This window comes from Lipophrys pholis, assembly GCF_963383615.2.
Source record: "Lipophrys pholis genome assembly, chromosome: 17".
NCBI lineage: Eukaryota > Metazoa > Chordata > Actinopteri > Blenniiformes > Blenniidae > Lipophrys > Lipophrys pholis.
Window position 1 is genome coordinate 7,409,484 of NC_137643.1, and position 14,687 is coordinate 7,424,170.

The window sequence follows — 14,687 nt, forward strand, 5'->3', positions numbered from 1 at the left end:
ACTATGCAATCATTATTATGGATTTTGCTCCGTGCTTGGTGTTTCTCTACTGTATCGGCTGCCTTCTCCCTGGTGAATACTGCCACTCACCCACCACACAACAGCAGCTGTGAAGGTCCCCCCCCCCCAGATTTAAAGCAAATGAAATGCAGAGATTTAAACAGAGGGGGGGAGCTGGAACATCTGAGGTCATTTATGGAAGCTTTTATAAACATTTCTGTCTCTGCATCAGATTACATCTACTTAGACTTGCTATTATGTAAATGCTAAAGTCTGGGATGGCGCTTACGTATCGTATGGCAGAAATACAGGATTAAAAAGGGACGCAAAAGTGCCCGCACTACTCAGACACACGTATAGCACATGAGCTTTAAAATGTTTGTTCTAATCTGACGTGGACTGTGTGAGAATAAACAGACGAATGTCTTCAAAGTCGGATTTGCGGGATAAACACAAAGAAAAGTGATTAACTATTTTACATGTGGCAACGAGTAAGAACAGAACTGCCTACAGAGAAAAGCCTTTGGTGTAATTGCCAGAGTTGAACATTTGCTGGTAAATAACAGGTTGTCTTTCATCCCGTCTGCTTTAGCAACAGCTTGCAGACATTCGTGGGGGGTGACGTCGCAAAGCATGATGGGGCTGCTGCCAACTAGCACAACGGGCAGAGACGGCACACAGGACTGCCAACTCTTTTGCATTTGTTCAGAAGTTACAGGAGCTTTTGAAGCCCTGTAATGATGCCTTTGGCCAAGCGACGCTTTGTTTATGCACAGCAGGGACTCGCTGAAAATGAGTATGGGCAGCCTTTTAACGCCTGCACAAAGCAGCAGTGACTGCCAGCATCACATTACTTCAAAACTACCAACTAAGCTTATACTTTCTGATGTCTAAATACTACCTCTGTGCGGGGCAGGAGGGCCAGAAAATGCTGCATCATGCTTTTTCCAAGTTGTTAACGCCAATATGCCACAAAAGAGATCAGTCTTTTACACGAGGGAGGCAGAGAAGTAAATAAAGGAAAGCCCAGAGGCCATGTAGGCAATACTCAGAAGGAACACACATTTGTACTGATAAAAACTGAAGAAAATAGATTCTCATTTAATGGAATTGCAGCAACACCTGCAGGCTACAGGTCCAACATTGGACAAGAGGAATGTACACTATATTTTACAGATAAAATCTAGTCCATTTAAACTGACAAGCAGAGCTCTCCAGACACAATAAGGTCCAGCCTGTGCCAAATCAGTTTCCGACACCATGCTGATCAGAGCGGATCCCGATGTTTAGGCACAGTTCAAGAGACAGATACACACGGCATTTCGATGTACCTGCAACTTTCACAACAAAACAGCAGTCCCAAATGTTCATTTTGAAGCTTTTAAGTAAATGTCAGTCAAGGTCCTAATTGATTCCACGTTACAAATGAAACATTTTGAGTAACAGTAAACATCCACCAGGCTGCCCTATTCAACCAGTGAAAATGATGGTGTATAAGAGTGTCTGAAGAGTTTCTTTCACACATAAACACTTCTTAGTGACTCAAACATCACAGAGGTGTAAACACGTGTGTGACAGCGGTCAGTGCTTTCCTCCTATGAATTGTTCTACATTGTCTTTTTAGGGGCTCTACATCTTCAAGCCCTTCCTCCTCAAGTCCTCTCTGGCTTCTCTGATCTGCCCCTGCAGCTCCTTCGCCGCCTCCTCACAGTCGTTGAAGGTGGCCACCCGGTATCCCACCGTGGCCAGCGAGTAGCAGCCGAACGACACCAGCAGGTAGAGAGGCATGGGCCAGGCCACCTCTCGGTAGCTCCGCGGCAGGCTGAGCTCCAGCAGGTCGAAGGTGACCAGAGCCCAGACGGAGCCCACCACAGACACCCCGAACAGCCACTGCAGAAGCTTCGTCATAGTCCAGGTGAGTCGCCAGGAAAACAAAGAGACCAACCTGGAGGAGGAAGAAGCGAAGGTTCAAGGGTTGCTCATCCGATTAGCTTAGCTGTAGCGTACCAACACCGCAGCGTGTCGGCTTTCAAGCTACAACTGGCGAGCAAAACAAACAATAAGTGGGAGATACGAATGCAAACCACGGTACTAAAACTGTTTGTTTAATAGGTTTGAGCTGCATCTCGTTCAACAAACCATTTAGAGGAAATAATCTGATGTGTTTACCTCCTTTCAAACGCCACCTCAGCTCAGCGCGCGGTGATGACGTCAGAGACAGCAGTGCCTTGTGGGAAGAGTAGTGCTGCGATTTACCTACAAATCCATGTTTTTTTCTTACGTTTTAAAATGTATATTCTTAATTTAAATTCAAGAAAGTCTCTTGAGATTACACTGGTTTGAAGAAAAAGAGAAGTAAAGATAGAATAGAAAATATTTTATTAATCTCAGAATGAAACTCTTTTACCTCATTGTACCATTGTAGAAAAAGAGTACAAACAGTGAATTGTTAGGAAGCTACAATCCTCTGCAATATCAAGGAAAGGATATCAAGACATTGTCTACTTCAAAGGCAGATGCTGAGAAGGACTAAAAGAGAAGAATACAGTGATGACAAATGATGAAATATTTCAACCGCTAATGTTTTCCATGTCCTCCACTAAATCTGTTTTCTGTGTTTTCTACCACTGAACCATTGTCTGGGGTGACAAAAAAACAGCCCCATGTCAGCCAAAGCAGGAAAAAAAATATTTGTTTCACCGAGTCCATAATGAGGCCCCGACTAAGGTTTTTAAGACACATTAAAACCCCATTTCTCCGTGTCATCTGCTTAATTGAGGAGAGTCATTTTGGAAATTAGATTACCATTAGTGCTGGTTAAAAGCTATCCATAAATACTAATGTTTTTCCAAAGTAAGGATTTCAACCGCAGTTTCATTAGCAGCTGTGGGGGTTCTCTGCTGTTAGATGTCAGTTTCTCCCCCGGCGCTGTGTGGCAGGTCCTTTCATTCGGGGGGGGGGGATTGTCCAGGTGCTGAGGTCATGCACCTCCCTAAGGTGAAATCAGGAGAGAGATGTAAACATTATTCACTTAGCTGGTGAAAAGCTTACACTGAATATCCACTTAGAAATAAACATCATTCTTTGGGGGAAGAAGGAGAGTTATTCTTAGGACATCGGCGTTTATGTTTGTCTGCATTAGTGTTAATAGTGTGAATGATGATCTGCACGTCTGCCAGGGGTGTGAATGTTCTTCTGTTTATGGAGACTGTGAGATGCAAGAGAGGAAAACAGTCTGAGAGACTTTATGTCTGCTCATGTGTGCAACTTTGGTTTCATTTATTCATATTTGAACATGTAAGCCTGAGAACACAAGTAATAAAGCACACAACATTTCTTACTGTGCTCTCTTTTTGTGTGGTTTTACCACTCTCTACATTTGAACACAACATTTCGTACTTTCTAGTCTTTTACCATTTCAAAAGGTGTTTTTTAACCTGCTTGAACCTCCACAGCTTGACAGAGGAGTCATGATAGCATAGAAAAGAAAAGTCCATCACAAAGAGGAGTCAAGTAGAGGAATAATTTGTGATCCAGGTAAAATCCACCAGCAGCAAAATACCAAGAGTCTATAAATTGACTTTTTGTGTTTCATAACACAAGATATTAATAGAAGATTTGTTCATCTTTAGGTGTTAAAATCAACTTTATTATAGTTGATGTAGAGTTAAGTGATTATGTATTCACAGCTTCCATTTGTTGCACTTCTGGGTTATACATTTTTCGAGTCTGTCGCATTGTTTTTAACCTACAAAAATACTATAATTAGGGTTGTTGTTTTATTTAATCAACATTTCAAATAGTATTCATAATTATTTACAGATTATTACCTCTTTATTTTGGGAAGTATATTTGTCAGTTTCAATTATGATCTATTGAATTGCTAGAGATGAAAAATGGGAATTTTCACATGGTTTCAAAAACAATATATTTTTGTATGTGCACATACACACACACACACACTCAAAATGTTGTCAGAGAGCAAGTCTGTCTTTGAAAAAAACAACAAAAAGTAAGTGAATTTCACCTGAATTCCTTTACTTTTATTCAAGTTAAGTTAGGGTAAGAAGCTGAGTCACTACTTTCACATGAAACTGTTTCAGACAATTGCATGAACGCTAACATAAGTAAAGAATTCGAATATTGTTGTGGAAGTGAGGGTCTTATCTGTAATCCCTTTATTTTTATTTTTATTTAAAAACTGTGGGACATTCTCACTATGATGTGAGAGTGTGAACCATTACACCGCCGTCGCACCCACAAGAAACGACACATAAACATAACAATACGTATAATTTCAACAGCTTAACGCTTGTTTTCCCCAAATAACATAATGATAAAAGAAGTAAGCTCAATTAAAGCCAAAGAATATTGTGTTCTCTTTAATTTAACCCAAAGCTTAACATTAAATACACTGTGTACTCTTAATAAGATGTTATATGAGACATATCAGCCAGTCAAGGTCAGGTTACTCCTTTGCTTTGAAACAATAAACTGAAAGCACACAGGATTACCCACGGCAGGCTGCATCATGACTGCATGGCGGTGTGTGTTGTGTCCTGTCTGGAATGCGTCGGCATGAGCAGCAGTGAGAGCGTGTGACGCTCAGTGGGAACGGTGGAGCTGGCCTTTCTCAGTGCGTCTCGCTGCCAGCTCCTGTTCCGTTCCAGTACTCAGGAAACCTGCGCTCCAGCCGAGAAGGCCTGGCAGACACAACACGACAGCCTGCGAGCAGGAGGGGAATGATACCGGGAGAAGCAGAGGGACACTCTGATACTGAGAAAGGAAGGAGAAGGAGATAGTGGGACGTGCAGGGTGGAAAGAAAAAAGAGGAGACAAGGATGTGAGAGAGGTGAAGCAGCAGCAGCAGTTATCTTTAGGTAAATACAGAACTAGAAAGAAAGTAGAGGAAGTGATTTTCAAAGCCGACAGGACAAGAAAAGGACAACTGAGAGGACAAGGAATGTAAAGAAGGGGCGACCAAGAATGTGGACGAAAGAGGAAAGGGCACCCGAGAAGGAGGAGGGGAGAGAGGTTTAGACGGACGTGGGGGGGGGTTTAATCAGAGGATTTGCAGGTGCAGCTTGAACAAGCTGTGACCTTAATGGTGCATTAAATCCAGCTGTTGCTTAGCCAGACTTTTCACCATTGCCCCGTCTAACACCTCCAGCCGCACAGCCGTGCCTCGGTTCCCACAACGAGGAGTCAGCCTGGAGAATACCGCCGTGTAGGCCCAGGGTACGAGGGAAAGGGCAGGGATGCTGAGCTGCAGTGGGATTGGCAGAAGAGGAGCGATGGTGGAGGAGATACTTCATCCTCAAGTGCAGAAATGGGAGCGAATGTGTGACTTCAACCGGGGCGTACAGATAAGAGGCATAAGATAAAACAGGAAGAGCCGTAATGGAGAGTCGTGTTGACTCTATCTGCCTGGCTTCGTCAATATTAGTGGAGTGAAAGGTCCCGATAAGAATGTGTACTATTAAAGAGCTACACAGGCATCTAGAGATTGGGATGGATAATGATTGCGTAATATTTCAAGTGGAGAGAGAGAGAGAGAGAGAGAGAGAGAGAGAGAGAGAGAGAGAGAGAGAGAGAGAGAGAGAGAGAGAGAGAGAGAGAGAGAGAGAGAGAGAGAGAGAGAGAGAGAGAGAGAGAGAGAGAGAGAGAGAGAGAGAGAGAGAGAGAGAGAGAGAGAGAGAGAGAGAGAGAGAGAGAGAGAGAGCTTTCACAGTCAAAAGGCTGTTTAAGATAACAATGGATCTTGGCTTCAAAAACAGGAACCCTCTGTTTCCTGAGCTGTAGATTGTGTGTGTGTGTGTGTGTGTGTGTGTGTGTGTGTGTGTGTGTGTGTGTGTGTGTGTGTGTGTGTGTGTGTGTGTGTGTGTGTGTGTGTGTGTGTGTGTGTGTGTGTGTGTGTGTGTGTGTGTGTGTGTGTGTGTGTGGGAAAAGAAAAAAGTAGGAAGAGGTGAGTTATAATGGCAGGTTACATGCGGAAACATTGCTGGTGAAAGAGGAGCAAGACCTGATACAAGCTCACACTCCAAAACAAAGCACGCCCACATAATGAAAGCAGACAAAACTCAGATTTTTTGAAATGAACTTGTGGTTGAAAAAGCAAGAACTCAAGCTGAGTAACTCTGGCAGCTGAATGCTTGACCAATCAGTTCACTCCTAGACCTTGTCAAACTCAGTTGAAAGTGGGATTTATTTTATGAGAAATGAAATGTGGCCCGCTTCGAACCTCAGACTTCACCCTTTATGGGACAAACACTAAAATTGGTTTAAATTGTAGACTTTAACCCCGCCAGGTGCTTTTTGCTCAGGACAAGATCGACCATTACAAACCAATCATGCAATAAAATCGTACCCAAATCGAACACATATCTCCATTTCTAGTTTCTCTACATGGGTTTTAACCTCTCTCTCCCTCTTAAAAAGTTAGAGTTACTTACAGTCGTATTATGTTTACAATGCTGAAGTTCAACACTGTTTTCTTTCTCATGTTTTTTGGAAGAATGCATAAATAAGCTGCACTGTTTAGGAATAGGAGATGTTATGCTTCATCAAAATTATCCTCTATGGTAGGCATGCAATTATAGGACATATTACACCTCTCCCAATGTTTAGCTCCATTTTATCCTATATTGTGTTTTTTGTCCTTCAATTAGTGATTAAGAAGAAAACCGAAAGATGAAGTTATGACATATCAAGAGTGAAGGTTAAAGACAAACTGATTATATGGTAAATCTTCATTTTTTTTGTCTCTGTAGCATGAAGCAGAGCTGCACAGAAAAAACCCAAACATGCAGGAAAGACTTGCAAACTCAGTTTCATTTCCAAATCCTCCCTCTTGCTGTCATACATTGCTTTACTGACTTTGAGTTATCTCAAATGTTACCTTAAGCTGTATTAAAATTCACTATTGAAATAAATTTACATTTGATATTGACAAACACATGAAACAAGCTTGTTTTTATTCTCTTTTCTTTTCTTTTTTTTTTTACTACATATGCAAATTTTCACCATCATGTGACATGTACTCAGGCATGTTCTCTCGCGCTCCATAAATTACGGCTCGGTGGGAGCAAAAGTCACAGGATGAAGTCATCAACTGTGCACGGAGCCAGGGGGTAGAATTAATTGCCGATTTACTGCATCACCTGGCAATCAAGTACAGCAATCAAACACACCCATAATGTTGCATGAGCAACAGGTGCATGCTGGGTCTGGCTGGATGCTGAAACGCTTAGGGTTGACCCCCCAGCTGTGACTTCGGAGTTCTCAGACGTACTTTCAATGAGGTGCGCCTCCTCTCTGCTGCTCGCGACGAATTCCGAGCAGACGGCGAGACGGAGAGACTGACGGGACAGGTTGTATTTTACTCTGAGAATAAATGAACAGAGCTGGAGAAGTTGGAGAAGACTGAGCAGAACGGAAGAGAAGGTCGCCACAGTATTCTTTAATATTCAATATCATATGTTATGTGGCAGACACGTTTGAAGCTTTGTGATTTATTTGTGGCGATCGTGCGTCTAAAGCTGAAGTATATTTGGTGGAAGACCCTCAGACAGAAGAATCACTTTAACGATGGGTGGACAGTTCCCTGATGAATGTCTTTAGATCATCTTCAATGAGGGTCCTTCCACAGACCCCCCATGAAGGATTCCAGAAACGTGACTCATATAGTTTTTACTTGTATTTTTGATAGTTTCTTTCATGAATTCACTCTTTCACAATTGATAACTTGCAATATTTTTAATGTTGGAACAAGTTCAGTACACATATTACTGTATACATATTTGTAATCCCTCTATTTTCCATCAGACTTTATCAAACTGGGGTTCATCCTGTGTGGCAGCAAACTGGAGTACCTGGAGAATACATTGATTCTGTCACATTTTAATGCTCTGTTGTCTTCCCAGCTTATTTTTGCCGGGACGGGTGCTCTGCAGCCTGCGGCTCTAAAGCTGCGTACGTCTCTTCAGCCTGTCTGGAGTGGCTCCCTGTAGCTTTCACAAAATTACATGTCAAATGAATATCTCTGGCTTTATTTTCGTATTTGTTGCTCTTTCAGTGGGACTGTCATTATGCACTTAGAGATGACAAATGTGACACTTAAACTAAATGATGTAATGATATTTTGTCAACCAAAGACAGTGTCAAGACTTACCTACTCTTGGTATGCTAATCATGGATTAAAAGAAAACAATAGTCTTGAGGGAAAATACAGTTTATTTTAATGTGCTCGCTGTTCGGTGTTGCTGGCTTACCTTCATTTTTAATATTTCTCAATTCATTTCATTTATAAAGCTCTGATTTTAAACATAGTGAAGTTAATCGCATGGCACTTTACATTAAGAACCAGTACAACCAGACTCAGAAGTTTGGGGCTTTCTGCTACAACCTGCAAAGAGAGAGCACAGACTACAGGAGAACAACAAGCAACATGCAGGATGACATAAAGATGGAGATGGAGTGAAGACGGAAAAGAAACTGCAGCAATGAAGCTTTAGTCGTCTAAACCTAGGGCAGCTTAACTAGAAAATGGCCCAGTGTGATTGAGTGAGTCCAATCTGCACACCTTATCAAATGGTGAATTTGATGAAGCTCGATTTGTAGTGACAGTGTCAAGGTTTGCAGTTAAAGTCAGGAAACTGATAATAATAATAATCAACAGAAAAAATCAAACAATTTTAATGTTATTTTCTGTTGGTAAAAGTTGCAGATGGCTGGCTGAGGACAATCCAAATGAGTGAAGCAGAGTTTGCTGGATGACTTTACAAGTTGAAGAAGAGTCTCGTCAGACAGCTGAGGTGACCATGAATCAAGGCAGGAGGGTGGAGAACCCAGTGATGCTTCTCATCGGGGGTCCCGATATCAAAACAGCACGAGTTTTGACACTGACGAGAGCACAGCTCATAAATATCCTCCAGCCAAGATCATTCGGGGACAGCGAGAGTCGGTATTACATTTCTGGGATAATAGTTGTGGGACCCCGCGTGCTACTTAGAACCTACTTAATGAAGTCTTGGGCTTCTCAAGTGGGTGTGAGGTCGGAGTGTGGTCAAGTGTGACCAGCTCTAACCATGTGAGAATAGCACTTGTCTCGCCCCCGATGCCCCGAGTAAAGAGACACACCTGTTTCAACTGCTACTGTGACGGCCACAGTGAAACTGCAGAGGAATGCCCACCCTCCGACCACCACCACCACCCCATCCTCTCTTTACGCTCTCAATGCTGTCCTAATGAATCTCATCACACGGCCCGTGTTTGTCCCACTAGTGCTTTGTTTGTTGACCTTTATAAGACGTCGTTACTTATTATCCTCACGCAATGTGTAATTCTGCCCCGCGACACAACCCCCTCAGCCACGTCCACGGCCCACAATATGTCTGCGTGTCTGATCAAATGCTTCTTGTCAGTGTAACGACCATTAACAATGAGCAACGGGCACGAGCTCGATGATGTCTCCCTCCTCCCTCCATCTATCCTCTCCGCTCACCCTGAAACACAATGTCCTTTAGCATCACCATTATTGACAGTGGAACTAATTGTCACATGGTTATGAAAGTTCCCCCTCGGCCATTTTAAATTGGGCTGCGCCGTTTCCTTCAACATCTGATTGGGGAGTCTGAACACGAGACCTTCGGAGGTATTGATTATAAGTGTATTAATGTGGGTCAGTGCTGCGTACACAGAAAGCAGCGGATGACGGACGGCAACACGTCCGGACCGGAATAAACCGATTCTGTTTTACATTTACGAGATGGATCGTAATAGCATGAAGGGAGGAATCCTGCCTGCTATCTGCTCACTGCATTGTTTTTATTGATTGTGCTAAAAAAAAAAAAAAAAAACGCAGGGAAATGCTACTGTAGAGGTAAATTAAATCTGACTGCCAGTCGTACGTGGCTGTAAACCACCGAGGAGATAACGTATGTTCAGAGCAGAGGTCGGCGATTTCAGTGTTTACATTACCAACTTCATTGACTGTCTTCATTGATGTGATGCGGGGTCTCTGGATAAGCCGGAGCACACAACAGACAGACAAACATCACCAGCCAAACTGCAAAAGAAGCTACATACAGAAACTAATTATGTCCAGTCGATGGATGTGAGCATTACTGACTGCGTACAAGATATCGCCTTCGGTGTCTCATTATGCGGATGATGTCGTTTCATGTTTGACCAGATCAGGTCAGGCGTGCCCGGTCGAAGTCCTCTTGCCTTGCATGACCAGAGACAAATCACACGGATCTCGTCATTTGTGCATGGATCCATACATTATCGATTTACACCACAAACTAATTACACATTTAATTCGGCTTCAGAGTTTAACTGTAGTGCGGCACGGCCCTCACTCGAAAGGCAGAGTCGCTAAAGAAATTTCACAACTGCAGCCGACATTTGTCCGTGCGATTCTGACTGCTATGGACCGAATGCTGAAATGCCAAAGGTCAAAGATTCAAGGATTATGGATTTGTGGCGAGCACTGGGTAATGCCATGAAAGCTGATTGTGGCCACCTCAGGCAGGCAACGCTGTCTGCCATTACCCATAAATGCAGTTGATTAGGTCAGACGGCTGCTCTGTGGTCCTGCCTGTCGGGACGCTCGTCATATCCCCCCCCGCCACACTTGTTCCGCTCAAAGACCGCGACTGCTTGACCTCTCAGAAATCTGACCCCAAGGCTCCTCGCTGCCGCTCCTCGCCGCTCCTCCAGGCACCTGCCAACCTTTCACCCCATCGCTGGGTGAGCATCTGGGGAGGTGAGGAGGGACAGACGAGCAGCCCAGGGTGGGCTGTTGTGATATATTGACACGGTAACAGATATGACCACATCAGACTTCAATACCAGACTGTTCTTTTTTTTTTCTTCTTTTCCCCTCAAAGCTCAAACACTGACTGGCCCTCCAACATTTAATGTTTCATGTATGTCTTTTGGTGTCCGTCCGTTTCATTTTCTATGTCAGCCTCACCTTCTTTTTTTTTATCCTCCTTTCCTTAAGACTGCGCAGATCACGCAGGCTGTGATGTATGCACAGCTGGTTTTGACAGAGCCGCGCAGGAAACGTGTGGTTTACAGATCCCCTGTTGACGTACTGATTTGACTTGCCTTTTACTTTTCACGGAGCTGAAACTTTAACTGCTCGGCGAAACTCTGCTGGGGATATGAGGTCCGACTCAGCATGTCTGACCACAGTGGAAAACCACTCAAAAAGTGCTGCATCGCGACTGTGAGTGACTGACTTACTGAATTGGTATGTCACATACTACATAAAGCTCAATCTTAAAATCCTGCTTTCTAACCGCGCATGTAATGGCCCCACACCTGCTCACACCATTTCCAACAAAGAATTCGGTGCCATTAGTCCTGCTAAAATGCTATCCCACACCTTGGTTTTATGGAAACAATAATATTCAAGTTGTTAACTTACAGGCAGAGCGTTCAGACATATATACTGAGGTTACGCCATTTTAAAGTTACACTTCAGGGCCAAAAGCTATGTAATAGAGTTTGGTCGACTTCACACGTTAGATTTAAAAGACAGGATTGTAATAGTTCAGCGCGCTGAACCATTTCTGGGTCACAATGAAATCTATTGGGCTATTAAAGTTTTCTTTCTTTCTTTTTTTTTAAAGACATGTACACGCACATGGAGAGTTGCGTGTATCTTGATGAAAGTTTTGGTATCTTTAATGAGTTTAGTCTGTGTATATCAAAATTTTGTTGGTAAGAGAACACATTCTTTGCGTGTTTAATATGTTTTGTATGTGCACATTGAAATGTGTGTGTGCTTTAATGTCTTTGTCTTAACCACCATCCTAAGTGGAGTTTGCTTCTGCTGCTGCTTCTAACAGAAAGCGCTTTATACATGTGGGCTTTGTTTTCCTCAGTCAAGACTCACAGGCTCCCTTTTGCACTTATCATGATGTTTGAAACTATTGAGCATTAATATAGTTTAAATACACTTTCAGTAACTGTTTTGCACCACTGCATGTCTTTCTAATTGCATTAATGGTAACTTGCATGTTTTTTTTATTTATTTATTTATTCTCCTCAATGCATTTTAATTCAGCTATTCATACATCTATCTTCAAAATCGCTTTATTCAATTCAGAAACGCTGAGGTTGTTTCCAGTTGACACTAGTCACTAGTCCATCAGAGGCAGAATCTACACCAATTACTCAGGATATCCAGAGAAACACACAATGAGAACATGCAAACTCCCCAGAAAAAGGCCCCAGATCCTGATATATGGGATGGCTCTGACAGAGGGGAAGTAGTGATCACATAGCTGAATGTAATCTAGATAACCAGATAGTGAACCAAACTCATAGCAGCAACAGATTACTCATTCATGGCCTCGGTCGAGAGGAAAAATGTGAAGTTATCAGCTTGAATAGAAACAGCTGCTCGAAACGTCCTTCAAATTTTTGCTATTACCTCTTTTTAAGTGCTTTTTCTCTCTTACTTCTGCATAGAAGCAGAATCAATCTTCTTTCACACAAGAATCCGTCCTTACTTTCTTCTTTCCCAGGAGAGCCTTGAGTGGACCTCTGCTGATGTACCCCACTTGCCAAAAAGTGAGATTCAGTGACGAACGCCACCATCTTGGCAGAGAGGAAATGGGAGGAAACAGCCCAGTGTCCAGGGTGATTACCTGACGTCTCCGCTCATTGTGTCGGTGGGATTCAAGGAAGTCACTGCTCTCGGCCAAGAAAACGTCCAGCAGATAACCTCGGCTTTACGCTGTGCTGAGATACCTGGCTGAACCACTGGAGCCTTGTATCGACACTATAGAACAGGCTGCACAGTGGAGCGGTGGTTGGCACCATGGCTCCTCCGTTACCTACACGATTGTGCACAGTGTGCAGAACGCTTCACGAAGCTCACAGCTCCAGCGTTGCATCATTGAGCGGAGAAAAACAAAGGACGGCACACAAATCCAATAGAGTTGGATATGTGATTGTAGTGCACATGTTACACTCAATTAGCCCTGGGTCTTGTCTCAGTATTGCAGTACACTGGGTTACAGTATGTGGCCATATGGGCCCTGTCTCGCATTACTGTCACCCCTCATTTATTATACCCAGAGAAGATGGCCCCGCTCTGCCCCTCAAATCCTCTTAGCCAAACATTTAGCTGATTGATTTTTCTCCCCCTCAACCTCGATTTAGATTATCAATGCGATAAAAGCAGGAAGTTGTATATTATTCATGCCCTGCAGTCTCGCGGGTGGATGGATGGAGGAGAAAGTCAAAACATAAATGTTTAAGCAGTGGCCACGCATGGAAGAATAATATCAAAGTGATGTTATTGAGTTTGAAGGCAGGCAAATGAAGGATTTGAGTGTGATTCAGTCCTTTCATTATGTAAACTGCATAGATTGTTATGGAAGTTCACCTTTTGTGTTTTTTTAAATAGACCTTTGTCCATATGAAGCTGAATCACTGACTCATCCAACAAAATATCATACTCACCGCTTTAAGAAGTTTCCCCCGCTGCTTACCTAATTTGTGCCGCGGGCCTTCATCGCACACACCCAGGTAATAGTTTTTCGACTCAGCAAAACGGAGTGAAGCTGCTGCCCCATAAACAATGTATTTGGCTTCGGGGTAGAGAAACCACTCTGTGCATTCAACAAACAGATCAGGTCTTTTGAACATGCGGTTTAGCGCCATGCTGTTTAAGACAGTTGGGTTAGCGGATTTCAGAAGACTCGGTCCTGTGCGTTCTCCAGATGGCACTGCACTCTTGTCGCTCGCAGATTGTCTGCAGCTCCAAGAATCCTTCATAGGTTCAAACGGCTTCCCTCACCCTCCCGCCACCCTTTCTCTCCCATGAACTATACTAAATGATGATCACGGAGATTATGTTATTGGTAATTCCTACCAGGTCTTTAAAAGAATGCCCATGCTGTGTGCTTAATACTCGGTGGAGGGATTATGCAGACCCCTACATGTGGTGTTGTGGCTGCATACCTCCAGTCAGACTAAACCCAATCTGTTACAGATTTGGACTAAAGAAGAGAGGTGCAGTAAGCACAAGGGGGTGGGTGGAGCGCCACGCTGTACTGTATGCTTTACAGTACATTCCACTTCTTCTATATCATAAGGGATCAGAACTAAACCTCCCTTTGGAGGCAGTTTTTTTATCTGTGTGTATTAGGATGTTGAAAAAGAACCTTGGCCCGTGTCAAGGCGGTGCGCTTTATTATTTCTTTTTTTTTTTCTTCTACATCTCTCCTTTTTCCTTAGATTCTTTTTTTATTTTTTTATTATTTTCTCTTTGTGGTCGAGGCAGACCCGGACCCATACAGCTTCCCTTTGAATGTGGATCCAATTAAACACATATGTGGATTTTCATATTGAAGCTCATAAAAGGTAAACTCCAGCGATTTACATTACATTTACATAAGGAATGCTAAGTGCCTGCACATGTGAGGTGTTAATATCGTTATCAAAAGCAGATGGCCATCACGTCTCATTATTCCTGCTCAGGGTGTCTCATTGAGCAGGAATCTCCAGAGAGGTTTTATTGTTCAATGTTAAAGAAATCATCTGATTCGTTATCTTATATCAGGATCTGCCAAAGATTACAACCATTATAGGTATTTGAGACATGTCTTCATTCTGGTATAAGTTTAGATTAGCCAGAAGGGGGCGTCATTTGCACTTCAGAA

General features: G+C 43.0%; 1 protein-coding gene across 2 annotated transcripts; it reads right to left on the reverse strand.

The window, feature by feature from the left end:
* Positions 1-1,069: 1,069 nt before the first annotated feature.
* dpm3 (dolichyl-phosphate mannosyltransferase subunit 3, regulatory) lies at positions 1,070-2,213 on the reverse strand. Of its 2 annotated transcripts, none has more exons than XM_080485764.1 (2): positions 2,170-2,213; positions 1,070-1,945 (listed from the first exon to the last, which is right to left on the reverse strand). In XM_080485764.1, exon 2 carries the CDS (start codon positions 1,906-1,908, stop codon positions 1,630-1,632), a length of 279 nt encoding a protein of 92 aa, XP_080341890.1. In that variant the 5' UTR covers positions 1,909-1,945; positions 2,170-2,213; the 3' UTR covers positions 1,070-1,629. The 2 variants fall into 2 exon arrangements, with proteins under 2 accessions (XP_080341890.1, XP_080341891.1); XM_080485765.1 differs by having other exon boundaries at positions 1,070-2,040.
* Between the last annotated feature and the right edge of the window lie 12,474 nt (positions 2,214-14,687).

What these genes read in the sequence shown, in the direction of transcription:
- dpm3 (XM_080485764.1), bottom strand. Translation starts at nt 1,908, where the DNA reads ATGACGAAGCTTCTGCAGTGGCTGTTCGGGGTGTCTGTGGTGGGCTCC.